This window comes from Didymella exigua (genome assembly GCF_010094145.1).
Source record: "Didymella exigua CBS 183.55 unplaced genomic scaffold M421scaffold_46, whole genome shotgun sequence".
Lineage (NCBI taxonomy): Eukaryota > Fungi > Ascomycota > Dothideomycetes > Pleosporales > Didymellaceae > Didymella > Didymella exigua.
In genome coordinates this window covers 29,888-55,750 of record NW_022984820.1, presented here as the reverse complement: position 1 = coordinate 55,750, position 25,863 = coordinate 29,888, and the positions used below count along the sequence as shown (strand labels likewise).

The 25,863-nt window shown below is 55.2% G+C and overlaps 11 protein-coding genes across 11 annotated transcripts; 5 read left to right on the top strand and 6 right to left on the bottom strand.

The window, feature by feature from the left end:
• The first annotated feature begins 1,591 nt into the window (after positions 1–1,591).
• Positions 1,592–2,653, top strand: M421DRAFT_304820 (uncharacterized protein). Its single transcript, XM_033589145.1, has one exon. It carries the CDS (start codon positions 1,880–1,882, stop codon positions 2,612–2,614), a length of 735 nt encoding a protein of 244 aa, XP_033443999.1. The 5' UTR covers positions 1,592–1,879; the 3' UTR covers positions 2,615–2,653.
• Positions 2,654–2,656: 3 nt separating this feature from the next.
• Positions 2,657–5,062, bottom strand: M421DRAFT_425450 (FAD/NAD(P)-binding domain-containing protein). Its single transcript, XM_033594076.1, has 3 exons — positions 4,305–5,062; positions 4,236–4,255; positions 2,657–4,188 (listed from the first exon to the last, which is right to left on the bottom strand). The coding sequence occupies exons 1-3, from the start codon at positions 4,706–4,708 to the stop codon at positions 2,693–2,695; spliced, it is 1,920 nt and encodes a 639-aa protein (XP_033443998.1). The 5' UTR covers positions 4,709–5,062; the 3' UTR covers positions 2,657–2,692.
• A 717-nt stretch (positions 5,063–5,779) lies between these two features.
• On the bottom strand, positions 5,780–7,572 carry M421DRAFT_425449 (uncharacterized protein). The gene is made up of 3 exons (XM_033594075.1): positions 7,360–7,572; positions 7,074–7,304; positions 5,780–7,003 (listed from the first exon to the last, which is right to left on the bottom strand). The coding sequence occupies exons 2-3, from the start codon at positions 7,124–7,126 to the stop codon at positions 6,004–6,006; spliced, it is 1,053 nt and encodes a 350-aa protein (XP_033443997.1). The 5' UTR covers positions 7,127–7,304; positions 7,360–7,572; the 3' UTR covers positions 5,780–6,003.
• A 210-nt stretch (positions 7,573–7,782) lies between these two features.
• M421DRAFT_304599 (uncharacterized protein) lies at positions 7,783–8,696 on the top strand. The gene has a single exon (XM_033589143.1). The coding sequence runs from the start codon at positions 7,910–7,912 to the stop codon at positions 8,444–8,446; it is 537 nt and encodes a 178-aa protein (XP_033443996.1). The 5' UTR covers positions 7,783–7,909; the 3' UTR covers positions 8,447–8,696.
• A 148-nt stretch (positions 8,697–8,844) lies between these two features.
• Positions 8,845–10,781, bottom strand: M421DRAFT_74352 (ERG4/ERG24 ergosterol biosynthesis protein; the record flags this gene model as incomplete). Its single annotated transcript, XM_033597030.1, has 3 exons — positions 8,845–9,959; positions 10,136–10,434; positions 10,717–10,781. 3 exons carry the CDS (start codon positions 10,779–10,781, stop codon positions 8,845–8,847), a joined length of 1,479 nt encoding a protein of 492 aa, XP_033443995.1.
• Positions 10,782–11,150: 369 nt separating this feature from the next.
• M421DRAFT_74491 (mannose 6-phosphate receptor domain-containing protein) lies at positions 11,151–12,501 on the top strand (the record flags this gene model as incomplete). The annotated part of the gene is made up of 4 exons (XM_033597049.1): positions 11,151–11,506; positions 11,562–11,661; positions 11,776–12,186; positions 12,337–12,501. 4 exons carry the CDS (start codon positions 11,151–11,153, stop codon positions 12,499–12,501), a joined length of 1,032 nt encoding a protein of 343 aa, XP_033443994.1.
• Positions 12,502–13,113: 612 nt separating this feature from the next.
• On the bottom strand, positions 13,114–13,919 carry M421DRAFT_425444 (uncharacterized protein). The gene is made up of 3 exons (XM_033594074.1): positions 13,471–13,919; positions 13,294–13,393; positions 13,114–13,235 (listed from the first exon to the last, which is right to left on the bottom strand). Exons 1-2 carry the CDS (start codon positions 13,639–13,641, stop codon positions 13,301–13,303), a joined length of 264 nt encoding a protein of 87 aa, XP_033443993.1. The 5' UTR covers positions 13,642–13,919; the 3' UTR covers positions 13,114–13,235; positions 13,294–13,300.
• A 992-nt stretch (positions 13,920–14,911) lies between these two features.
• Positions 14,912–17,127, top strand: M421DRAFT_95858 (uncharacterized protein; the record flags this gene model as incomplete). Its single annotated transcript, XM_033598346.1, has 3 exons — positions 14,912–16,435; positions 16,669–16,726; positions 16,988–17,127. 3 exons carry the CDS (start codon positions 14,912–14,914, stop codon positions 17,125–17,127), a joined length of 1,722 nt encoding a protein of 573 aa, XP_033443992.1.
• Positions 17,128–17,843: 716 nt separating this feature from the next.
• M421DRAFT_104195 (uncharacterized protein) lies at positions 17,844–18,980 on the bottom strand (the record flags this gene model as incomplete). Its single annotated transcript, XM_033586993.1, has 1 exon — positions 17,844–18,980. One exon carries the CDS (start codon positions 18,978–18,980, stop codon positions 17,844–17,846), a length of 1,137 nt encoding a protein of 378 aa, XP_033443991.1.
• Positions 18,981–21,177: 2,197 nt separating this feature from the next.
• On the bottom strand, positions 21,178–22,351 carry M421DRAFT_104194 (uncharacterized protein; the record flags this gene model as incomplete). The annotated part of the gene is made up of 2 exons (XM_033586992.1): positions 21,178–21,211; positions 21,456–22,351. 2 exons carry the CDS (start codon positions 22,349–22,351, stop codon positions 21,178–21,180), a joined length of 930 nt encoding a protein of 309 aa, XP_033443990.1.
• A 1,339-nt stretch (positions 22,352–23,690) lies between these two features.
• M421DRAFT_104193 (WSC-domain-containing protein) lies at positions 23,691–24,326 on the top strand (the record flags this gene model as incomplete). Its single annotated transcript, XM_033586991.1, has 1 exon — positions 23,691–24,326. One exon carries the CDS (start codon positions 23,691–23,693, stop codon positions 24,324–24,326), a length of 636 nt encoding a protein of 211 aa, XP_033443989.1.
• Positions 24,327–25,863: the final 1,537 nt, after the last annotated feature.

Sequence of the window (25,863 nt, the reverse complement as noted above, 5' to 3'; positions counted from 1 at the left end):
TCTGCGAGGAACCAGGGACCGGGCACACGGTAGCGTTTTGATCATCTTTTACCCCTAAAGCTGGCAGCTCATCATCTCTAACGAGTGCAGTATACTAGCAGTCTAGGAAGAAAGCTATCACAGGTGCGATGATGCCGCAGAAAACGACCACATCGTCATCATTTCGGGGCTCATCACGTACTTGAACGGCTGGCGTAGCGTATACAGTAACAGTGGGTAGTATTCCAGATGTAGTTGGGAGGATATCGTAGATTGTTCTCGTATGCTCAATGCTGAAGTAATTTGTCTCCGTGATGTATGATACTGACTTGGGATACACCATGGAGACGCAAGACATGGCGCAAGACATGGCGCAAATAACTGTTGTTTTTTGAATGAGATGCAGTGTCGAGCTTCAACTTCCTTCTGGGAATCGGGCGGGAGAAGTAATGTATTCTGTGAGGCGTTCAAATAGACGGAGCTGGCACCATTCTGACAGAATCGGCCTTGAACGCGCTCGCATGCGTCCGTTGAGCAGACCGAACTGCACAATGACAGTCTGCACGGAAGGAGACTTCGTAAGATACTGGACAAAGGCAACAAAAGGGAGAGTGGTTTTGAAGATCAAGAAAGTCACCAAATAACGGCCTGGGATTGTCACAAAGGCAGGAGTATAGGCCTACCCCCATCATATGATGCTACCCTCTTTCCTCCCTGAGAAGCGTCTCTTTGGCATTGTTTCTGCAATAACATCCAAATTAACTGCACGATGTTCTTTGCACGCGTCCTTTTGTGGGGCGTTTTGATTCGCATCACGCGAGAGAAGCGGACCTTATTGCCATGGTACACGCGAAGGAGCTCCAATGTGACCTTCTGATTAGTAAAGTGGGATCCGTCGCGATGAAGGTGTCTCTTTGTACCCGCATCTTCAGTGCCGCTGCCCCGTTAGACTGTCCAGCTAGTACGTTTTGAGACTAACGCAACGCGATCTTCAGGGTCACTCATCGATGAGCAATGCAATGTGTCTTCGACGACTCCAACGACAATATCATCTTCTATAGAGAAACTCGCAGCTGACTGTGTGATAGAGATAGCGACGTGATACCTTTCGGCCTAGACCTCGGTTCAAACCCGATGACAGGAAAGTACTGTAATCTGACCGCACCTCTGCGGCGGCGATGCAGCACCGTCTCATCCGGCTTCGCATCCGTCCATTATTCCTGCTGAACTCCACTGCTGAATCGACTTACCGGATCTCTTGCCGAGTGATAGTCCGCTTCGGTATCCATCTCAACTCCCAGAAGCGAGATTTTGCGTTTCTCCACAGCACCAAGTATTTCCCTTTCGGGAGAACAGACCCGGCCTCATTGCGCCCGCACCCGCCCAGCGCCCAAACGCACCGGTTATTCAAGAAATTCGAGTCAGGAGCCTGGGATATGTGCGAAATATGATGCTTGTTTGTGCCCCAGATTTTGACTGTTGCATCCACGCTGCGTCCTGGCTTTGGTGTGATTATGACCGTTTTCTCCACTTCTGTCCTGGGCTCCCGACGGCCCTTGTCACATGGTGACCTACAAGAGCAGGCGTGCCCACTGTCGCGTGTCTCTGTGATACTCGATGATTGAGACTCTGCTGTTTCTTGGGCTGGGCTGTTTGCTTTCGGCCTTTTCAGAGCTTTTCACATCTCGTCGCAGAGTACAGTCGGCATCTGCCATACTACACTCGACTTAGTCATCCTTTTTTCTACACCCACATGGCCATTGCTTGAAACAGCATCTCAGAACGCATCAGAGGATACCACAGATTGAGGACCGTCTCTGCGATTCTACGTCTGGCCTGAGAGATCCATCTCGACGCCGCACACCACGACCTGCATCCTCGGTGCACACACCGCACAACCATGACCTCTATATCAACATCCGTCGCATCCCTCCCCACACTCACCCAAACCGGCGCCACCATCGCGCTCCAAGCCGCCTCGCTGTACGCCGCCGACCTCGGCCTGCCCATGAGCATCGCCATCGTAGACGCGCACACGCACCTGCTAGCCTTCACACGGCACGACGCGGCAAAGCATTCGAGCATCGAAACCGCACTGTGCATGGCGGCAACCTCCGCAGCGAACCGGCTCCCCACCTCTGCGCTCTCAGAAACAAACACACCATTCGCATCTGCGTTCTCGTTCGCGGCGAGCCAGCGCCTCTGCACGCTCCCCGGCGGCCTGCCCATCCTGTCCCCCGCCGGCGCGCTGCTCGGCGCTATCGGCTGCAGTACGGGCACAAGTCTGCAGGGCGAGGACGCGGCGGCCGCGGGCCGAGACGCGGTGTTGCAGTTCATCAAGCTCGAAGCCGAGGACGAGGCGCGCAGGATCGAGGACGAGCGTGAGAAAGTGCTGCGCCTGTGGAAGGAGAAGGAAAGTGAGGTGGAGAGTCTGAGGGATGAGCTGGATTATGAGCGATATGGGACGGGGAAGAGGAGGAAGACGAGCAGCGTGGGGGTCGGGCGGGGTGGAAGTGCGAGCCCAAGGGGCCGGGAGAGTAGGGGGCTGGGGCTGTGTACGCCGCCTGAGGAGGGTGAGATTGGGGATTACTTGAAGCCGAGTTTTGTTGGCGAGGTAAGGGCTGGTGGGTTCTGAGTGTGCTCGGCACGGAGGGCCGAGTTCGACATGCAAAGGTTGGGCGTGTGTCTGATGTAGCAGACGTACGTTTAAGAGCTACAAGTTTGCGCTAGCCCGTCCATTCTCGAAGTACCGTACGTCCAAACCACCTAGATTCCCCTTCTCTCTCCACGCCTCCAGGATCTTGATGAATGCCTGGCTGCCATATGCATACGTCGCGTTTCGCGCGGCGCTTGCACTCGGCTTGCCTTCGTTGTTGTAGTACCCCGGCGTGCACTCGTTGAAGAAGTCCGCCCTGATCGCCGTGCCCTTGACAATTGTATCGCACCACTCCTCCTCGGCCTCTTTTGTGGGCTCCACTGTCCTTATCCCGCGCGCATTACACCTCGCAATCACGTACGCAAAGTGCTGTGCCTGCGCGGCGGTGATGTGCATGAAGTTTGGCGTCAGCGCGGCTTGCACGATGGACACCCAGAGGCAGTTTGGAAACCCGCGGCTCGACCAGCCGTGCAACGTTGCGGCGCCGTCTTTCCACTTCTCGGTGATGGTTGTGCCGTCGCGCCCGTAGATTTCGATGCCGGTCTTGTGCGACCATTCGTTTGCGAGCTCGAAGCCGGTCGCGTAGATCAGGCAGTCGACTTCGTACTCGGTGCCGTTGGCCACGACGCCTTTCTCTGTCAGGCGGTCGACGCCTTGGCCGCGGGTGTCGATGAGCCTGACATTTGGCCGGTTGAAAGTCTGCAGGTACTCGTCATGGAAACACGGGCGTTTACAGAATTGGTTGTACCATGGCTTCAGGGCGTCCGCAGTTGCCTTGTCCTTGACGATGTCATCGCAGCGGGCGCGGATGCTCTCCATCTTCTTGAAGTCCGCGAGCTGGAGTTTGGCGGCAAATGCAGCGGGGTCCTCGGTCGGATCGCCTTTAACGGTGAGGAGAGAACGGATGATGTCTGTCCAGCGGTCGCCGACCAGATCCTCAGGCTCATTGCCGCCATTGACAAGGCTATCGAAGTTGTCCATGCGGTGCTTTTGCCAACCCGGCTTGAGGCTCTTAGCCCACTCATCATCAGTAGGTCGATTGCCGCGGACATCAATCGATGACGGCGTGCGCTGGAAGACATAGACGTGCTGTGCCCACTCACCCAGGTGAGGAACAATCTGAACAGCCGTAGCGCCTGTCCCGATTATACCAACACGCTTGTCCTTCAGCTTGTGCAGATTGCCAGAAGGGTCGCCGCCAGTGTAGTCAAAGTCCCACCGCGAAGAGTGGAAAGAGTGGCCTTTGAACTCATCGAGTCCTTCCAGGCCAGGAAGCTTGGGCCGATGCAACGGCCCTGCCGCAGGGATGACAAACCGCGACTTGATCACATCGCCGCGTGATGTGCGAGTAGTCCACTTGCCTTCCTCTTCCAGCCAGCGCATCTCGCGAGTCTCGGTCTGAAACAAGGCCTTGGAGTACAAGTTGTATTTCTCGCCAATCATGCACGAGTGCCCGAGCAGTTCCCCTGCTTTCGCATACTTCTCTGTAGGCATATAGCCAAGCTCCTCAAGTAGAGGCATGTAAATGTAAGACTCGATGTCGCACTGAGCACCTAAGGATTGAATCAGCAGCAGCAGAAACGGCCTTGACGGAACCTACCCGGGTATCGATTCCAGTACCTAGGATGCCGTTAACACGTGCTTGAACCCAGCGGTAATAGCAACCTACCAAGTCCCACCAAAGTCTCCAGCCTTCTCGATGATCCTGAAGTTCTCGACCCCAGCCTCAATCAGCCTGACAGCGACAACCTGCGCCCCATACCCTCCACCCACAATCACAACATGCGTCTCCTCTTCCACCGGATCCCTCGTGAATCCCGGCTCAACCCAGGGATCCTTCAGATAACGCGAGAGCTCGCCATCGAGAAGCGTGTACTGCTCGATCCCCTCGTTTCTCGCAAGACGTCTATCTCGCTCGGCGAGGTACTTCTCTCTGAGGGCCTTGGGGTCAAACGGAAGCGGTTCCTGCTCGGCCAGGTCGCCGGTATTGACTTTGACTATTGACTTATCGGCGAGCAGTGGGATGGGGACCTCAGCGATGGGTGCCGGGGCGACGATCTTTGCGGTGGTCATGGCGGGATTACATACGAGACGTGAAAGAGGATCCGAAGCCTCAAAGGTGCACTCTCTCGATGTGATAAAGTTCCCAGGCGTCAGCGCTAGATTCTACGTGTTCAGAATGCCGCATGGTGCAGCACTACGAGCCGCGGTAAGAAGTTGAGTAGCAGCTTCCCCTCTTGCTGCACACACACTGCACAGCGTGCGATGAAAAGGAGCCCCGAGTCCGGTCCAATCGTGCTAGGCACAGTGCGAGCAGCGCGTTGGTCTCTCGTCACGCATAAGCGCGTGACGGCATGCCTCGACGCGTGAACGTATCACAGCGACGCAAAAGGAGGATGAGGCGTGCCGCCTTGCATGAAGATCCGGGGTATCAGTGGGGTAACTCAGGCCGACCGACTCCTACACGGCGAGTCGTCGCTACCACCTCTAGCTTGAATGAATAACAACAGCACTGCAAGTGAGTTCACGAAGGCGCTGTGCTGATGCTGATTGACGAGTGGGAAGGTACTGACTCAGGAGACGAGTGACGTCACAAACCGCGCCTGGAAAGAACTCGACTTTCATCTCGACTTTCATCTCGATTCGTTGTAGTATGATTATGGTTTTAACTTCTCGATAGGTACACCATTAACCCAAGCAGACAATGTACTCCTAAAACACCTTCATCGGGTTTCTCAGCGGCCACGAACAAGCCCTGAACGGACCCCTACTCATCAAAGGGGTCGCCTGGGGTTCGGGTGCTGGAGCTGATTCCCGTGCACGCAAACACTGTACCCGTAACGGTCGTAACAAGTGCGGTCCCAGATACCAGTGTAGCCGTTGCAGAGCCTGTCGCAGTTCATCGGGTCAGCCTTGCAGATCCATGCCCATCACCGTGTGTCAGTATGGCGCCCACGGCTGTCGAAGCTGGGTGGCTTACCTCCTTGCACTTGTCGCCCTCCTGAGACGACGATACGTACTGTTCCAGCCAAGTGCTCACTATCTGAGTGAGCACCGATACCTTTCGGTTGCCCTGGCCAGGTGGGCCGAAGCCCGGCCCTGACACATGTGAGGGGTGTGTAAGTCAAGTACGTTAATCAGAGTATTGCATACTAACTAGAAGAAGTCCTATATACACCCAGCTACCTATATTCACAAAACCAGCACCCAGCACATGTATCTCGGTATTCAATCCCCACAACCAGCGGTGCCGACTATTGGATGTAACTACACAAGTCACTCGCAGCACCGCAGCAAATACACGTATCTTAGCGCGCTAAATGCATATCAAACATTAGCAGACTACATACCAATTCTACACAGTCACCTCACCCGCTCTTCCTCCCCAGCTTCGGCACCGGCACCCTCAGCAACTCGGGGACTTTAATCCCGCCCTTAACCCGCGCCACCGCGCCGCCAGCAAGCACTCTAACAGCACCCTCAAACCGCGTGTCCCCCCTCCGCCGCAGAAAAGCCAACACACAGAGCAGCACCAGCACATCGACAACCACATGCCGGGCGCCCGCACACACAAACCGCCACAGCGCGCGCAACGCCCGGTAGTGCGGTTTGTGCGTGAACAACCGGCGGGCTTCGAGCTGTTCGCGCAGCGCGGCGATTTCGGCTGTGAGTTTCATCAGGCTGGCTTCGACGCGGAGGCGCCACTTTGCGTCTGCGGAGGAATCTGGCGTGGTGTTCTTGGTGGAGATGAGGGAGGAGGGGAGCGGGATGGGCTGGGGGATAATGGTGCGCATGCGCGGGCGCGGCGTTGGGGTGCCGGGGTTGGAGGGGCGTGCTGGGCGGCGTTGGGGTGGGCGTGAGGGCGGCTGGGCGTTGGCTTCGCTGAGGTTGTGGTCCATTGCGCCCTGGCGGTAGAGGGCTAGTGCGTACTGCGAGTCTGGCGCGTCGACAAACTCTTCGTCTTCCCGCTCCATGTCGGCTTCCTCGGCTTCGAGCGCTTCTTCGCTCTGCGACATGGGGCTCTTGATCTGGAGGGGCTGGTCGTCGTCGTCGTCGTCGTCGGCGGCGGCGGCGGCGGCGGCGTGTGGGGAATCTGCGTCCACATCCCCGTCTCTGGTGCGCTGCCGCTCGAGGGCCGAGTAGGAGGCGGCCATGCGCGGGGCGTGGTCGAGCGTCTGCAGCGGCGACGACGACGACGACGACGGCACGTTGGACTTGACCTGGTCCCAGACGAACTCGAGTTCGGCGACGAGCTCGCGCGAGTCGGGCGAGGGGGAGGCGTACTGGTGCATTGTGGCGATCAGCGTGGTGATGTAGCGGCGCTTTGCTTCGGTGCGGGAGAGGTTGCTTTGCTGTTTCCAGGCGTCCCTGCTGTTGTCAGTACGTGGTGATTTGATGTACATGGCATCCTGGTATGGAGGGGAGGTCGCGTGCGTACCATTTCTCTCGCGCCCTCTGGTCCTGCTCGCTGTCGCCCTCGGGTCGGTCCATGATGCCGTCGACATGGCCCTCTGTTCACATCAGCCGGGTGTTGTTTCTCCCACAAGGCACTGCGCACCCATGGCCTGCTTGTAGAGTCCATATAGCCGTAGCCGCGTTGCCGAGGGGGGTTTCTGCGACCCCGTGCGGATCTTGTTTACCGTGTTGAGCGCATGGCTGAAGACTCGGTCTGGATTAAGATCAATATCATGCACTCGGTCGTTGCCACTGCGTGCTGCACCCACCTACTGAGTCGGCCATGGCGCGCGTCTACCACCCCGTGTGGGGTTCAATCTCATCCGGAGCACAAGCAGCGCTGGTCGTGCGCGATATAAGGCTCGACAACGGATGTCGAGAATGAATATCCAGAACGGTCATCACAGGCTCGATCGACGTGCATGATGCGCTCAAATGCGGAGCCGGCACGACATTTCGACAGAGTAGCTAGGAGTCGCGTCACCTCGGCACGGGAGTCGGGAGTCTGGCCGGCGACTTTGCAGCCTTAGTCAACAATCAAGTCAACTTTGACCTCGCATTCGTGCGCTTACCCAACACGGTAGGGATGAGACCTAGACGGGTAGCTGCTAGGCTCGAACAGGTAAGGAACCAAGTCGATCCGAGGTAGCTGGGTCCCACTGTGATTGATTGTTGGTTGTCAGCGACTTTGGGGCCTCTCACATGTCATGGGTCAATTTCGACATGCGTTTCTATCGACATGTGTCTCTATTGACATGCGTTTCTATCGACATGTGTCTCTATTGACATGCGTTTCTATCGACATGTGTCTCTATTGACATGCGTTTCTATCGACATGTGTCTCTATTGACATGCGTTTCTATCGACATGTGTCTCTATCGACATGCATCTCTATCGACATGCGTCTCTATCGACATGCGTCTCTATCGACATGCATCTCTATCGACATGCGTCTCTATCGACATGCGTCTCTATCGACATGTGTCTCTATCGACATGCATCTCTATCGACATGCGTCTCTATGCTATAAATCAAAACCACCTGTTCCCTTCAATCTCAAGTGCTGTATTTACATCTATCAACCGCGCACGCCATCGTATCGTAACTGCGTGCTGGATTACTTTGTACAGATTGAGTCTGTTTCCCCGATTCGGCAATGTTGCCCGCGGAAAGCCACGGCAAGGCGAGGTTTGGTGCCTATACAGTAGTCGATGTGCGTCTTTGATTGCGGTGCGATGGCGCTACAGTGTGCAGTCTCTAGATCAGTGTGCAGTCTCTAGATCAGCGTGCAGTCTCTACATCAGTGTGCAGTCTCTACATCAGCGTGCAGTCTCTAGATCAGCGTGCAGTCTCTAGATCAGTGTGCAGTCTCTACATCAGCGTGCAGTCTCTACATCAGTATGCAGTCTCTACATCAGCGTGCAGTCTCTACATCAGTATGCAGTCTCTACATTGGTGCTATGCAGTTTCTACATCAGTATGCAGTCTCCACATCTGTATCCTACAGTTTCTCTGTGCGTCTTTGATCGTGAGCGATAGCGCTACAGTACGTGCTGTTCCGACATACACATCTCTACTTCCTGCGCGTCTTTGATCATAAGTGATAGCGCTGCAGGTTTCATCTCCTCTTCGTCTCCACCTCCTTTGACATGCGGCCCCTCAGTAGACAGACGGCCCCTCAGTAGACAGACGGCACCTCCTTTGACATGCGGCACCTCAGTAGACATGCGGCACCTCAATAGGCAGACGGCCCCTCAGTAGACATACGGGATGATCCTGTAGGGCACAAGCTCAACATAGCGGTCCCAGTCCTTGCCGTACTTCCTCCTGCACTTTTCCTCGTCGCGCCGCTCGCGATGGACGAGCAGGACGGCAAAGTAGACCATGAAGAAGTAGGTGAAGATGACGCCCCAGCCCTTTGCGCCGTCGGGCACAACATACTTGCCGTAGCTGTTCTTGAACAAGTAGGCGTCCGCCTGGGCGGCCTGGATGGGGTGCTCGGCGACATTGCGGATGACGTAGCCCGACAGGGCGGTGGGCAGGACGTAGGACCAGCTCATGAACCAGTCGCCCAGGTAGTTGATGTGGCGGGCGGTGCCCCACCAGCCCGAGACGAGCAGGCGCGAGCCGGCGGCCGTCTCAATGTACCGGAGGTGGGCGACGCGCGGGTCGTCGGGGTTGGTGCGGAAGCGGTTCTTCTCGTTGTTGACGGCGCGGAACAGGTAGTAGCCGGCGCCCTGGACGGCGAGGACGGCGACGATGCCCTGGAGGCCGAGGTCGACGGGGTAGACGGAGAGGTAGCGGGCCTGCAGGCTGTAGGTGAAGGGGACCCAGACGAGGTCGCCAAACGACAGCATCATGCCGAAGCCGTCGGCAATCAGGTCGATGGTGGTCAGGATGGCGGGCTCCATGTACAGGGCGTCAAAGGTGTAAATGGCCTGGGCGGCGGTGACGAGGATGATGGAGTCGGTGACGCGGCCGTGGTTGCGGTACTGCTTCATGATAAAGGCCAGGTCCATGATGATCCAGCCGAGCATGCCGGGGCGCAGCTCGCACCAGGCCTTGATGTCGACCTCGCCGAACATGGGCAGCACAACGCGGGGGTTGAGCTCACGGCCGATGAACCAGTCGTAGAGGACGTTGCCCGAGTGGCCGCCGGCAGCGAGCTCGCGCATGGCGGGGTCCTTGGGGTGCTTGACGCTGAAAGAGCGCACGTAGACGTACGTGGCCAGGAAGTAGGAGATGAGTATGTTGGAGGTCAGGATGGCGACGTAGTTGTCGGTGATGAAGGTCCACACAGACCAGTCGGCGCCGTACACGACCGTGCCGGCGCCGAGAATGGCCATGGTGAACATGGCGGAGCTAAAGGCTGCGAGGCGTTAGTCGTCGTGTGCAGGTGGCTTTGTGTGCAGACGGCCTTGTGTGCAGGTGGCTTTGTGTGCAGACGGCTTTGTGTGCAGGCGGCTTCGTGTGCAGACGGCTTCGTGTGCAGACGGCCTCGTGTGCAGACGGCCTCGTGTGCAGACGGCCCCGGGCGCAACATACCATTGAAGCGATAGTCCAGCTTTCCGCCGCTCCTGAGCTCGGTGCCCTGGACGTTGGTGCTGGGCAGGAAGGCGTGCAGCGTCAGACTGAGCAGGTAGTAGCCCAGGGTGCCGAGGACGGCGTTGGTGTTGAGCAGACCCTCGACGCCCGTCCAGCCCACCTCCTTCTTCAGCTGGTCCAAGCTGAAGTTTGAGGGCGAGAGCAGGACAGGCGCGGGGCAGCCCGAGATGTCGTTGCACAGGAAGGTGAAGACGTAGACCAGGACAGGCAGGCCAAAGGAGATGACAAAGGCGCCGGGGCTGGCATGGTTAGCAGTGGGTTGTGGAGGTTGTGGAGGTTGAGGAGGTTGAGGAGGTTGAGGAGGTTGAAGAGGTTGAGGAGGTTGTGGAGGTTGAGGAGGTTGAGGAGGTTGAGGAGGTTGTGGAGGTTGAGGAGGTTGTGGAGGTTGAGGAGGTTGTGGAGATTGAGGTCGGGGCTGGGGTTGAGGTTGGGGTGGAGGTGGAGATTGGAGTTGGGGTTGAGGTCGAGGTTGCGGTCGAGGTTGAGGTCGGGGTTGAGGTTGGGTTGAGGTTCAGACGTACGGGCCAAGGAACTCGTAGCCATGCGGCTTCTCGAGCGACTCGTCGGCTTTGCGTTTCGATGCCATGTTGGGGGCTTCTGATGTTGACGGACGCGACCTTCAGGGGCAGAAAAGCGCACGGGAGTGCTGGACGAGAGGTCGAATAATGACGCGTTGAAGGCGCGGGCGGCATCTCTTCGGGACGCGACGCGCAGCAGGGATGTGGCTCCCGCGAGCGATGATGCAGCGGCGGGCGAGAGCTCCGGGCAAACGTGTCGCGAGCTCAGGCAGGGCGGCGACTGACGGCTGACGATTGACGACTGACGACTGACGGCGACGACGACGACGACGACGACGGCACACGGCCTCGCCAACCAACCCGCACACCCAATCCAGTCCCTCCCGCACACCCAATCCAGTCCCTCCCACACACCCAATCCAGTCCCTCCCGACGCGATGAAGTCGGCGCTCTCCTCGCTGCTCTCGCTGCTTGTGCTGCTGGCGTGCTGCGTGTTCCGCGCGACGGCGGCCAGCGACAAGCCGCTCAAGCCGTGCACCGTCGTATCGCCGACGACGGAGCGCTTCTTCGACCTCAGCGGGCTGCGGCGCACGCTGGCCAAGGACGGCGACAGGAAGAAGGAGGCCGACGAGGGCAGCTGGCACGCCAAGGGGTACGACTACGGCGCCAACTTCACCATCAACTTCTGCGGGCCCGTCGTCGAGGAGCTGCGCGACGTGCAGGACCTGGACGAGAAGCTGTGGCGGAACGTGAGCGCCTTTTACGAGCGCGGCGACCGCCAGTATGCCATCGGGTGAGTGCCGTACAAGACGGAATGAGACACGTCGACGGCCGCTGACGCCCGCCAGCCTCGAGAACTCGGAGCCCATGTTCCGCGGCAAGAAGCTCATCCTCAACTACACGGGCGGGTCGCTGTGCCCGTCGCCGAGCGGCCCGAAGCGCGCGCCCGTCGACCTGCGCGCCCGCGAGATCATCGGCGGCGACGACGGCGACGACAGGGACAGGGACGGCGATGACAAACACAGGGACGGCGATGACAAACACAGGGACGGCGATGACAAGCACAGGGACGGCGATGACAAACACAGGGACGGCGACGACAAGCACAGGGACGGCGACGACGGGCACAAGGACAAGGGCAAGCACGGCGGCGACAGCCCGACACGTCGCAAGACGACCGTCATCTCGCTGCTGTGCGAGTCGGACCCGCTGGGCAAGAGCAGCATCTCGTTTGTCGCCGCCGTCGACGACTGCACCTATTTCTTCGAGGGCCGCTCGCGCCACGCCTGCGGCATCGTCCACGCCGACGCCCAGACGCTGTCGCCCGGCGGCGTCTTTGGCGTCATCGCCTTCATCGCCGTCGGCGTCTACTTTGTCGGCGGGTGTGTCTACCAGCGCACCGTCATGCACCAGCGCGGCTGGCGCCAGCTGCCCAACTACGCCATGTGGGCCGGCATATGGCGCTTCTTTGCGGTAAGTCGCTCCGACCTGATGTCTTGCTCTGACCCGATGTCTTGCTCTGACCCGGCGTCTTGCTCTGACCTGATGTCTTGCTCTGACCTGATGTCTTGCTCTGACCCGACCTCGCTCTGACCCGACGTCTTGTACTGACTGACCCTCCAGGACATGTTCATCATCCTCACCTCCTCGTGCGCCCGCTTCATGCCCTCGCGCCGCGGCTACAGTCGCCTGACCCTGGGCCCCGACAGGGACACCCGCGGCCGCGGACGCCGCGACGAGAGCGAGAACCGTCTGATCGACCAGCTGGACGAGGAGTGGGACGACTAGGGACAATTGGCACTAGACGCGGGACGACTAGACACGGACTCGGTGTTGTTTCTGCGGGGCGACTCGACACGGACTCGATATCGTTTTGCGGGGCGACTCGACACGGACTCGATATCGTTTCTTTGGCAATGTACAGGCGTTCAAAGGGGCATCTTTAGCCGGCGTCTGCAGACACAATGCCATGGATAGACTTTTCTCTGATCTCGTCATCCCTTGAATAAACACACCACTGACCGCGAGACCCAGGCAGTCACGAACAGACAGCACTCCCTCGAATCGTTGCACCACGACAACGACACCCTCTTCTCTCACCACCGCACCCTCTTCTCTCACCACCACACTCTTCTCACCACCGCACTCTCCTCTCACACCGCCGCACCCTCTTCTCTCACCACCGCACTCTCCTCTCACACCACCACACTCTTCTCTCACACTGCCGCACCCTCTTCTCTCACCACTGCACCCTCTTCTCACCACCGCACCCTCTTCTCACCACCGCACCCTCTTCTCACCACCGCACCCTCTTCTCACCACCGCACCCTCTTCTCACCACCGCACTCTTCTCTCACACCGCCGCACTCTTCTCTCACCACCGCACCCTCTTCTCTCACCACCGCACTCTCCTCTCACACCACCACACTCTTCTCTCACCACCGCACCCTCTTACTTATCCAAAAGAAACGCCACGGCAACGCCCACCGCGCCAGAAACCAGGATGCCGCAGACTCCTCGCTGTGAAAAGCCCCCAGTGCCGCTGAAAACACAAAGATGATGCCCTAACCAACCCCACAGCGTCATGCTACCGCACACACAAAGTCTTCAAGCTTGGCCTTGGTATCTTCTTCGGCCAGTCTGCCAAATCTTCTTCGGCCAGTCTGCCAGATCTTCTCGACTGTGATTTTCTCTCTGCGTTAGCCGAGTTCCATGTCGCGGAGAATAGAGAGCGCATCATCAGCAGGCAGGACTCACCGAATGACCCATCATCCATGTGAAATCGAGCTCTTCGACTTGCCGTGCGGGCTCCTTGTCATGGAGCAGGACACCGACCCAGCATCGCTGAGGGTGGCCAGGATAGCCAGGCTTGCACTGCGCTCGAAGGCGTCCCAATCCATTGGTGCAATGTTGCGTGTCGGTTGACATGTGCAGCAACTCAATCAGACGCACACCAAGTCACGTCAGACGCGTTGGACTAGCAAGACGCATTTGAAGAGCTCACTTTCCGCAGATCCCGGGGCTGTAGTGTGAGCTGCGCCAAAATGGAGCGTAGGAATGGTGGCACGGAAAATAGAAAGTCTTGCTGTAGCAAATTGCACACAAACGGGCGTGAATATGTTGCAGCAGAGTGTGAGTGTTGCAGAGTGCCTGCTGGCTGGGCAATCGCAAACGTTGCGGAGAACGAGCTGGCCACTACCGTTGTAGGTGGGCAGCTTTGAACACAATTCACCGGCCTCGCACGTCCGTAGGCGACACGGCACAGCGAGAACTCTGCCCTTTTCGAGAGAACTTTGCCCTTTTAGAGAGAACTCTGCCCTTTTCGCGAGAACTCTGCCCTTTTCGAGAGAACTCTGCCCTTTTCGAGAGAACTCTGCCCTTTTAGAGAGAACTCTGCCCTTTTCGCGACACTGTCCCTATCCTCCTTCTTAATGCAACACCAGGACTAGCGGGTAGTGGGCTCTTCGAGCGCGTCTTGCGCCATCTGCAGCGAATTAGTGTACACCTCTAGGCTGACCGGATTGCTGGGTACCCGTCATAGCCTATAGGTAATCGACACCACTAGGCCCGCTATTTACTTTGATCGCGCTCTCACGTGGTGGCCACAAAAGAGGTGCAAACCTTTCCTCACTTCGACCTTTGTCCATCTGCGTCGTCATACGCCGTTGTTGCCATCTCTGCAGACGAACAGCGCTTAGACAGCCGCACCGTTGCGCCCCGCGACGTCTGAGAACGCAATGCTATGTACATGAACAGCGCGCTTGTTCTTTGAGCGGTACATGTTCGCCATACATGTTTGCCGTTGTGCAGATGCTTCACGCCGCTTCTGTTCGTGTGCTCTGAGCCATGTGTCGACGCTGTGTCGGAGCTTCGCGCGCTCTGAGCCATGTCTCGACGCTGTGTCGGAGCTTCGCGCAACTGCACGGAGCCACAGTGTTGTTGTCTTGTCTTTGTCTTGGCCAGTACATTCTTGTCTTTGTCTTGGCCAGTACATTCTTGTCTTTGTCTTGACCAGTACACTCTTGTCTTTGTCTTGGCCAGTACATTCTGGAACCTCCGAATGTTCGCAGCTATAATAACGGAGCACTGTGCAGTATCTCTCGCGACTGGTTCCAACAATGGAGTCACTCACCACATGTATACACGGCGATGATTCCTCGGGATCAGAAGACCAGCAACCAGATTCCAAGCAGAGAATATGACACACCAGCGCCCATGCATGAAGCGCGCTGACGGATCGTCAAGCTACTTTATCAACGACCTTATCAGCGCCGCCAACACGAATGATCGATTCAAACTGCTTGAAGACGATGCAATACTTCCCGCGAACCTTAGTAACGCAATTCATCCCCTATTCCGTCAGCTTGAGGGCGATGAGCGGCTGCACCTAGCGTTACAGGTGGCATCGCACTTTCTCTTACATGATCGACTTCTCGAATTCTTCGTGCCCTTGCTTCACGGTTGTGTGATGCACGATCCGCAGTCGTCGAAAGAGTATTTGTGCGATCCCCTAGTCCATGCGTCTAAAGCAAAGCAGGCACTGTTACTTTCATCAGTGCGCCAGTCGCTGGACTGCCTTGCTGATCGACTTGAGATCAGCTTCGTAAGTCAGAAGCAACGCGTTTGGGCTCGTACAATCATGGATGACTCGACGTTGATGGATTCGTGTTGTTGTCGAGCCTTTCAAACTCGATTATCTCCCAAGATCGAACTCACTGAAAAGTTCTCGCAATTCTACTATGCTGCAGACGGGTACGCGACAGCGACTCGTTCAGGCCAGTTTCGGCACGACTTCCTTTTCGCTGTCACACTTGTGCATGAGGTCGTGCATGCTGTAGGCGTGATGCGTCGAGGCAACCTCAATGAGCCTCACTATCGACTAAATTCTCCCGAAACCGAGTGGGGTTATGCTTGGGAAAACTTCATGTTCGGCAGAATCATCAATCCGCAGGATAAGACCAAAGCTGGCACACAAATACTAATGTGTAAAGTCTGGGCTGACGCCAAAGCAGCAAATGTGAACGGCGGTAAGGAATACAGTGACGTTTCCATGTCTTGGATCGCACAATGGTTCCGTAACGAGACCTGGAACATTGCTAGAAAACAAGGCCCAACCGCTATCGCACTACCAACAACCCACTTCAAGATACAGATCTCTCACAAGCTCGGTGCTTGGATAGTGCGGTCAGACAATCCCAGTGTGTGCAAAGACATCGCGGCTCTGTACAGGCTGTGGCAGTTGTACAATCAACGCTTCGAAGCTGAAGACTGTTCTTTCGACAGCAGGAAGATCTCCAACTTGGTCTACTACAACGGGCTCACGGCAACAGAGTTACAAGTCCCGAATGTACCAGTACCTCAGCGGGTACGCGACGCGCCTAAGCCTTCCATGATACGGAAGTTGCTGTCGTCGAAAAGGCAGAGCATGAAGAAATCGACTCCGTCAGCAAACAAGTACACATCAGTGACTAACACACCTCTCGTCGCGGTTCGCCGCGGAATCTCAGCCTGCGGTGCGCAGCGGAAGCGACCATTGGATAACGATGACTACTTCTTGCCACCGGTTTCGAAGCGTATACGTCCACCTCCACCGGCATCTGGATTCACACCAATCAATACGCCTCTGATCGCAGTCCATCGTGCATCATCACCATGTAGCATACGTTGGAAGCAACCAGCGAACGACGACGATGCCGACTTTTTACCGCCAACTAGGAAGCGTGTACGTACCAAGGCACTGACGTGAATTGGTCTTCGTACTGGCAGTGTGGGTATCCCCAGGACACTCTTTTCGATTTCATTTGTTCACATGTTCCTGTAATGTTCTTCCATGAAACCAGTACTTCAAAGCTCAGAATACCACTGCTTTAGTCCTAGTACATGCGCATTTGCCGTGTGGAGAAACACATCATAGCTCCTCATACCTACACAATTCGGCCTTAATCTACGACACAGTACACCGCCGTTTCGCGAGATCACATGCTCTCATCAGCCCTGCCACCAAGTGTCTATAGTATGTACGCTTGATGTCGTTGTTTCTATTCTCGGTCGCTGTGCTCGAACGCTGTTCCCGGCCCGCGTCTGACATCTGCATGTGCACAGCCTCGCTGTCGGCTGCCACCCGTCGCCCCAACCATGACCCTATTTTCACACGAGCCACCTTGTGTAGATCTCGGACGCTATTGAAGCGAAAGCTGGAGCGGGTGCCCGTACATATTCAGTACTTTTCATGGTGATCAATACTGTCTTTTTGATATTCTGTGTCGACACAAAGTGGCGAATGCTGCACTTCCAGCTCGCTACGAGTGGCCGCATAGTGGTCTTACAAATGACGATCAATTCAGAAACAGTGAACAGCGTGGAATACTGTTGAGTGACGATTTGGGAAAGGAGGATCTGCGATACCCTGCCTGATCGAGTTTCCAGCCCCCGGACACCCCGCATTGTACTCGGGCGCTTGAAGCAGGGTAGGTGTTCTTGTACGCCTGTAATAACCGTTTTTTGCTTCATCTCCGTCTAGCTTTCAGGCATAGATTACTGGCTTAGATTACTGGCTTAGATCTTAAGCTTGCTTGAAGTGCATGGCTCGGGCGCTGCCACTTGGAGTGTTGACTTTAGATAGATGTGTGCGCTATACAGTCGAGTACAGACACGTTGCAACAGACAAAGATAGATGCCCGTGCATTGCTTAATGATCGACACGAATACGAGGGTTCCTTGACGGCAGATATCAACAAAACATTCTAGCGGGTGTCTACCGAGGGGGGTAAGTGAACCCAAACTCATGGCTAGCTAGTCCTTCAATCTCGCTATCCCTGTACTCGGGCAATTCGGCAGACCCGGAGGTCTAGTAAGTAGCGCATGCAAGACGGGAACCCACATGACCCTGACGAAAGGCTTTCTACGAGGCACACTGGAGCGTACCGACCTCTCATGAAACGGGTGTATCACTGATACTGAAAATACCCAACGAGTGTACTTGGCCATTTGGAGACTTGTGCAGGACTACACGTAAAGGGATTGAAGAAAACATGTTTCGTATTGAGACGATCAAGCGAGGGTATCTCAAGAACTAAAGTAACAATCCAAGCGTTAACCGCGCTTGGCAGATGAATCATGTCGATGCACCATCAATTACCTCTGCCTCTAGCACCACGCCATCTGGCCTCCAGGTCTCTTGCTCTTGCTGCTGCTTCTGCACGCTTCTTAGAGTTCATCTCGGCTTGACTTTGTGCGTAGTCTGGGAGTTCGTCATCGTCTTGTGAATGGTCACGGTCGAGACCCAACATTTCTAATTCGGCATTTATAGCATTCATGTGCGACGGAAGATCGGTGTTATATGGTGAGAATGCGTCTGGAGGAAGTACACTCGACACAGGCGCAGATACCGATCGTGAGGGTGTGAGGGGTGGTTCGAAGCTCTGCCAGCTTGCTGTTTGATGTGTTCGATCAGGTATAGGCGCCGGTACGTACTGTGGTGGAATTGGGATAGAGCCTCTGCTAGATCTTCGCGCGAACAGTGAGCTTTGTAGTCGGTCTGGTCCATTCGGGGACCAGGGATCTGAACCTTCTGGAAGACCAGTCGTTGCTTCCACGAAAAGGTGGAATTGTGAAGGGTCGGCGAACGGTTCTGTCGGAGAAAGCCATGTATGTGGTCTTGGCCTGCTAGACCCTCCACCAAGCGCGGTACGACTAATCACCATCGTATCGGGACATGTTCGAGCAGGTGTCGATGAAAATTCAAAAGACTCTTCAATCGCGCTTACTTGCGATGAACATCCATGCGTGGTAGAGTAAGGTTGATACCGGGTGTCATCTTGGAAAGCCGGGCTTGCTGACTGTACACGAGCAAGAGGTGGTGGATGAAAAGGCGCAGCATCGTGACTCTGCCCGTACGGCGAATTTGGCATGCTGCGAGAATACTGCTGTTGGCAATAGCTGTGTACATTCACGTTCAAATGGGCTCCTGCAGACAAGTGGCGCTGAGGATGTAGGTGTGAGTCCGGCTGTAGGTGCGATAGATCGAGATGGTTGTTTGAAGATCGACCTCGTAGAAAAGATCTCACGGTAGCTTGTTTCCGGGTCGTCCTCTCTGTGTCGGGTGGAGGTGGTGGCAACGACTTGTTGACGTCTGGTGTCGTAGATATGGTTGGGACTAAGAACGGTGTTTGAGGCAGACTAAACATAGTCGATCCTACACCCAACCGGCTCGATGTTGTGTGGTATGCCGACTGTTCAGGTGGCAGGTATCTGTCCGAGCGGGGCATACTTAACCACAGCTCGGTATCTTCCTCAGCTCGACTTCGTGACCGAGATCTTGACCTGCCATCCGCCATTGTGATTGTGGATTCGTGCTCTTTCAAAACACAGCTGAACTCGCGGAAAAGGAAAGTCGATGCAACTTGTGATATGTAAGCCTGGTAAGCGTGGTTGAGACGGTGAGTAGTTGGCAATCTGTAAGCACACTCAAGTATGCTGAGGTCGAATTGTGAGAGAGATATCGAAGCTGTAACTGTACGCTCGGATACGCAGGGGTAGACAGGCCAAGCAAGTCTAACAGCGATGGTGTGGGCGTGTGAGGACGGAGCTGCAGCTGTCTGGTGTGCGCTAATGCACAGAGAGGGAACTGTGGCCAATTTAAAATGCTGGACACCGACCAAGTCGAACTCCGCGACTTCAGGGCTAGCGGTGTTCCGAACCTGTGGTCAGCTCAAGTAGGACGAGAGGAGTGTTCATGGGGAGGGATTGACCGAGTGGCGTAGCCTCCCACGCGCAGGGACAGGGCGCGCGACCAGATGGGATGTACTGTGTAGAAGTCGGAAGAGGAGAGTCCTTGGAGTACGATCAAAAATGCCTGGTACGTTCATGCTAGAATACTTAGTTCCCAACGGGGCGGAGGCGAAGAAGATGCTGGCCTGACTACACTCGTGTCCGCAAGGAGGTTAGTTGACAGCAAGTGCTTCTTTGAAGGATCCCTTTGTCCTAGCCTGTGCAGTGAACACAAGGATCCGAGGCGCATGCCGACATCCACAAACTTGGCTCATCGCTCGATGAGGCTTCATGTATTCAATAAGAGATGAACGGATACGAAGCTCATGCTATGGGCTTATAGGAGACCCTGCACGTGGAGGGCCTGGTGCGGATTCAAGTTAAGGCTTCAGAACTTGCTCGCGCGAGCACCGGGCAACAATCCGTCTCTCCTCAGCAACGTTCGGCTTGGAGCAGCCTGATAGTCTACTGTATGACGATGCGACCACAAACGGAACTGTACAGATGGCAAGCTAGACAAAGTGGCAGTGGTGTGCGGCACAATGATCCGCTAAGAGAGTGCACTGCCCCACCTATTTTTGGAAGGAGCTTTGCGCTAGTGCACACGACAAAGCACTGGGCAGACCCCTGCGGTTCCTCGCACGTCACAGGGGTGGCCATAACAGCATCGTGACAACGAAGACGGTGACTGTCGACGCGTTACTCGCGCTTCACATGCCTCTATCACGAAAATTTTGTTGATATTACATACCCTGTTTGGACTTCTTAACCTGCTTCAGCGTAACAACAGAAGTGATTCGCAGCACGTCATGTACATGGCGGTTCTCCTGAATCGTGGCGCACACTTGGAGCCTTGCTCATAGTCAATCGATTGTCACAATACTATGCTAGGAGGCGTTGATGTTTCTCCTTCTTCAGCGCCAAACCAAGCTGTCTCATTCCTCGACACCCTTCAAGCGGACTTCCGTTGGTTTATAACAACGCCGCCCTCATGCATCAAGTTCACACAGAGCAGTAGAGACACGAGAGAGAAGCGCGCGGCAGCGACGTCGTTGGCTCCATCGAGGCTCGTGCCCTCTTCATTTTCCTGCGAGACTTCGGTCGAAGGGTCAAAACACTAAGTTTCGCCTCGTGTATTCTTGAGAGACCGACTGCGAGTCTGACAGCCGTTGCCGTAAAGTTCCGCAAACGTCTTTTGCCAAAATGGAGACGGCGTAAAAGCAGCTGCCCAGCGATCATCCATTGCACGAAAGAAACGACAGCGAATGGGCACGAACATAATCTGCTGTTCCAGTCTAAGGACATGGAAGCAATCGGATATAGCGGAGCCTCAGACCGTGGGAGGCCTAACTCATTTCCACATAGGTGAGCCTCCTCAAACCACGAACAGCGACGAACGAGTCATCATAAGGCATCTGAACAGACAGTCTCGAGCGTGAGTGCTCTTCCACGGAGCGGTCCCGCTACCGCCGAAACGATTACTTCCCCATACGATCCACGCAAGGCAGATTTTCCGCCGTACAGAATATTGCACAGGATTATCAGAGGACAATCAATCTTAGCAAGCCATTGCTGCTCGCAGTCTTTCTCGATCCATGCACTGTGCGGACCCTGGGCTCCAAGGATACTCTGAACTTGGAGACCACATGTAATCTTACCGGCTTAGTAACATCTCGATCTGCTCCTAGTGCTTCGCTACACGCGACTTGACCAAAGTCCTCCAGTCAAACTGCCGGTACACAGGTTGAAGCAATCAGGTTACGTGGCTTCTGATAGTTGGTGTTGCTGCACTGTCTCAGATGTTCTTGTGGCTTGCCAGTAGTGCCCGTTATGACGGTGTATCTGGCATGCGAACGTAAGACAGCCTTAGTAAACAGGATTCCAGTTGATGTAATAGCAAAGTTTCATTGGCTACGCTATATCACTTGTAACGAAGGTGTCTCATTCAAACAATAGACTCGTCTCTCCTCCGCGCCGACTCTGGCCTTGACACGCTGACGGTACTCGACCAGGTATCGCATGCATCATCTAACTTCATACCCTTCTCTTGGATGCTTCCCACTTCCTTGCCCTCGCTCAGTCGTCGGGCGAGTATGTTCCTCAGCCTGATCGCGCCCGACGCAAGGAAGAAGATTGCTATCCTACCAGCAGCGTAACCCAACACATGTAAGATAATGCTGGCGATTCCATGCGCTGGTTTCAGCCACTCGTACACATAAAGCCCTTGTGTGTACCTGGTCAGGTATGCGAGACCAAGATATACCGACATGATCAGCAGAATGACGCTGAGGTGCAACACCGGCGGTGCCTCCGTGGCAGACAGCAAAATCTCGACGACCGCGAACATCGAGTTTAAACCGTGAACTGAGGGATTCATCCACTGTTCAAAGCGACCGAACGGCCAGCCGCTGTTCATAGTGCCCCCGAACACGATATTAACCAGGAAGGGCATGCATGTGATGCACGAGTAGTACAAAGAGTGCATGATCTGGAGAAACTTGGGCCAGTCGTGCAGCCAGGTACGCTTCATGAAGGCAAACATAAATGTGTGTACGGCTGAAACCAAGAAGTAGAATCCGAGGGACCAGAAAGTGAAATAGGTGAAGAAGCTGAACGACTGCCCAATAGTAGCTTCACTCTGCTGGACCTTATACGAGCCGATGTTGACATCCTTCAGGCCGACGGTTGCTGTGTTATTTGAGAGCCAGGCATATGAGACAATGATGGTGGTGAAGCTGTATACGAAAAGGACGGTGCGGATACACGCGAGGACGAGAGGCGAGACAAAGTGAGAGGTGACGAATATTGTCGAAAGGTCAGAAAAGCCGGCTATGGGGACGCCCGAGGCCTCGCAGGCGAATAGCTTCATGTCCGATGAGGTGAAGAAGAACGTGTGAAAGAGAAGGAAGGCAAGACAAGGCTGCTTGAACTCTTCAATATGTGAACGAGTGCGTTGCTTCACGACTGGTATGTAGTTTGAAGTGGTTTTAGTGCTGATGTATATACTCAGACATATCACATCCAAGTGCACTCCGAACTACCGAGTCAACTAACTTGTGCAGTCGCACACCCCCTCTGGCACCACTGACGCAGACATCGATAGGTAACCCAATGATCTCAGCACCGCCATGCAGAACCGTTTACTGCACAACCGTTCGCTGCCAGCTACCTTGTCCTATCAAGTTCGACCACGCTCATTGCTTGTCCATACAGAGCATCTCGACCTCTTCCGGTCAGTGCATCTAGAGTGACATAGCCTTGCGCCTTACGCCAGCCCCACCGCATCGCGTGGAAAAGGCAAGCGTTGCTAGGCGCCTACACCGACCTCAGCGCGGGTGCTCACCTCCATTCTGGTGGGAACGACCCAAGCAGCTCGGCACTCGCGAGATCGTGCTTGGATCTGGCCAGCGTTCAGCTTTTTATTCGACGCCCAGCCTAAAGTGGACGAATTCTTGATCAACCAACCAAACATACGAGCGCAAGTGCAACCTTCATGTAGCTTAGCTGACAAGCCTTGCCCACGTCTTCAGCCGCATCGCGCCAGCGCTCGCAAGCCACGTGTGTAAGGGGCGCGCGAAGTTCTCGACACATCAACGCCGCAAAGTGGGACTCCAATACATATAGGCGAACCCAAAATTGAGAAAAGGGATGCTGAAGCCATAGCCGAACTATCAGGACGCCAATGCACAAATGCATGTCTGAGCGATGGCAACGCTGAAATGCACTCTTTCTCTTCCCTCTATCACCCTTGTCTGTCTGGCTCGCAGGGCGCCTGCATTGTCGCGATCGCAACTTTCTCGGGGCACATCATGACGGCCATTTGCGACTATGTCTTCCGATGCATTGCTCGAAGCTTACACTATGTGGCACACTACCCGAACGTCATTGACTCCGTACTCACAGTATCATCAAACTTGAAATCGAAGCGCAGAAACAGCTTCAGACTACTGGATAGCCAAAGACGCATGGCGTGGGTTTCTCATGCCTTCCATATGGTGGTGATTGGACGAAGGTTTTACTGGCCTTGTTTTGAGGCAAGGGTCACCACCGTTACGCAAGAATGCGAAGTTCCCAAGGGAAGGCGAGTACGCACTCACGTGGCATTTGCGAATGGAGAAGATAAGAGCTTTTCGATCTGCCATTACTGATCAGGGCAACTTCGATCTTAGGGCCATCCTTGCAACAATTATTGAGTCTCATCACGCAGGATGGGCAACAACCCGTCTGTTCTTTCTGTAGGCGCAAACCTGCCAGCTGGCTGGAGTTACCACGGATGCTACACCGACTATGGCAGGAGGAAGCTTGCCGGGTCTTTATTTGTCGACACTGGAAATATGACCCAGGCCAGCTGTGTTGCCTTCTGTGACCAGAACAACTATCCTTACGCAGGCATCGAGTATGGTCAGGAGTGCTACTGTGGACTTGCTATTGGCGCAGGCTCTGCAAGAAGCAACGAAACCGAATGCGACTTCCCCTGTCCGGGCAATGTCAGCGAAGCGTGCGGTTCTAACAATCGACTCAGCGTATTCTACAACAGCTTGGCAGACGCTACGCAAACCAATACAGGCCCGAATGGCACCTCGCGCATTGGTTGTCTGGCCGACAATGTATATGCTCGTGCTCTGTCTGTTTTCCAAGCTAGCGGCGACAGTATGACAGTTGCACACTGTACTTCCAGCTGTAAGGCAGCAAACTATAGCACGGCAGGCCTTGAGTACGGTCGAGAATGTTGGTGTGGCGATACTCTCGACAACAACGCCACAATCACTGACGAGGGTTGCGATATTCGGTGTACTGGCAACTCATCCGAATTCTGCGGAGGGTCCCAGAGACTTGATCTGTGAGCGAAGCTCTGCTGACTGCGAACTGACTGAGCTAAACGTTTACCAGCTATGCATTGAACATCATTACTCCGACAGATACTACGAACAACACTTCCGCCACACCAAGTTGCACTTCAGCAGCCAATACAGACTCCTACATTGTCAACGGTGGATTCGAGAATGGACTGGCCAATTGGACAGCTGTGGCCTACAATTCTTCTTCATCTATCTTCGAGATCGGAGTCACCAACGATGCTTTGGACGGCTGTACTGCTCTGTCAGTGTTTCACGTCGCTTCTGAGTCATGGACTAACACTTCAATAGTACAGCAGTGCCGAAGTCAGACAGCAAGTCGCTGTCGTACCACTTCCAAACGTCTACTCTTCTCACTAATCTGGAGCCCGAACAAAGCTACACGATAGATGTATCCATTGGTCACCATGGGCCTGTGGCTGGGCAGAATGCTTACTCAGATCCCAAGTACACGATCCGCTTGTCAGACAATGTCTTGGATTTTGGTGCCATCTGCGGCTTCTTCTACGCTCCTTGTCCACTCACTGGGCGCAACAACTCCATATACGAGACTTTGAGTCTGCCGTTCCGGGCTGAGAGCACTGAAGAGACACTGACTGTGTACATGTCGTGGTACAATGGAAACTTTGACATTCCATTATACCTGGACGGTATCACAGTCAAGCCTTCACTTGAAGATACCCCTGCCTTCGAAAGAACAGTGTCTTCGAACTCTTCTTCGTCGACAGCTGCAGTATCGGTGGCCCCCAGTGTCGCCTTCACTACAACAGCATCAACAGCCGCAGTAAAGACTAGCTCGCCATTGGAATTAACGTGTAAGACACCCGAAGCATGCCTTGATCGACCAAAAACCGAGATCACCAATCAGACTCTATCGAACGGCGGCTTCGAAAACGGACTCAGAGACTGGGACTTCCTTCCGCGAGCCGGCGACTTCGACATCACGCTGACCAACCAATCCTTCGAGGGCATTATTGCAGCGTAAGCTTCGCCGTCCTACCATTTTGACTTTTGCTGATCCCCCAAGCTCAATCACACCTCGCATGCCCGACACATCCACAGAGCGGACCATCAACATAGTAACACGTATGACCAGCCTCAACTCCTCCCATGAGTGGTACACCGTACAACTTCATGTCGGTCATCCCGGAAGCTTCCGGCTCCTCAACGGCTTGCCCCCTTGGCTCACTCTGAGCTACAAAAGCGTCGTCACGGGCGACATTCAGCGGCGCGTCGGTCTGTGCGGGGAAGTCAGTCTGCCCTTCATTGGTGGACCGGGAGAGTGCGAATTTGTGGGTGCGGACGGCCAGTTGTATCAGCGGTACGGCATGGATACTAGGAGCTTTTACAGCACGGACGGGGTCTTTACGAGTGCGACCGAGATGGAGATTGAGCTGGAGATTGTCTGGCCGGCGGGAACGCAGAATGTCCCCGTGTTCGTGGACGCTATGCATGTCTGGGAGATTGAGTGGGGCACTGTTTCGTAGTTGGGGTGCTTTGTTGCACTTGCATGGCTTCAATTGAC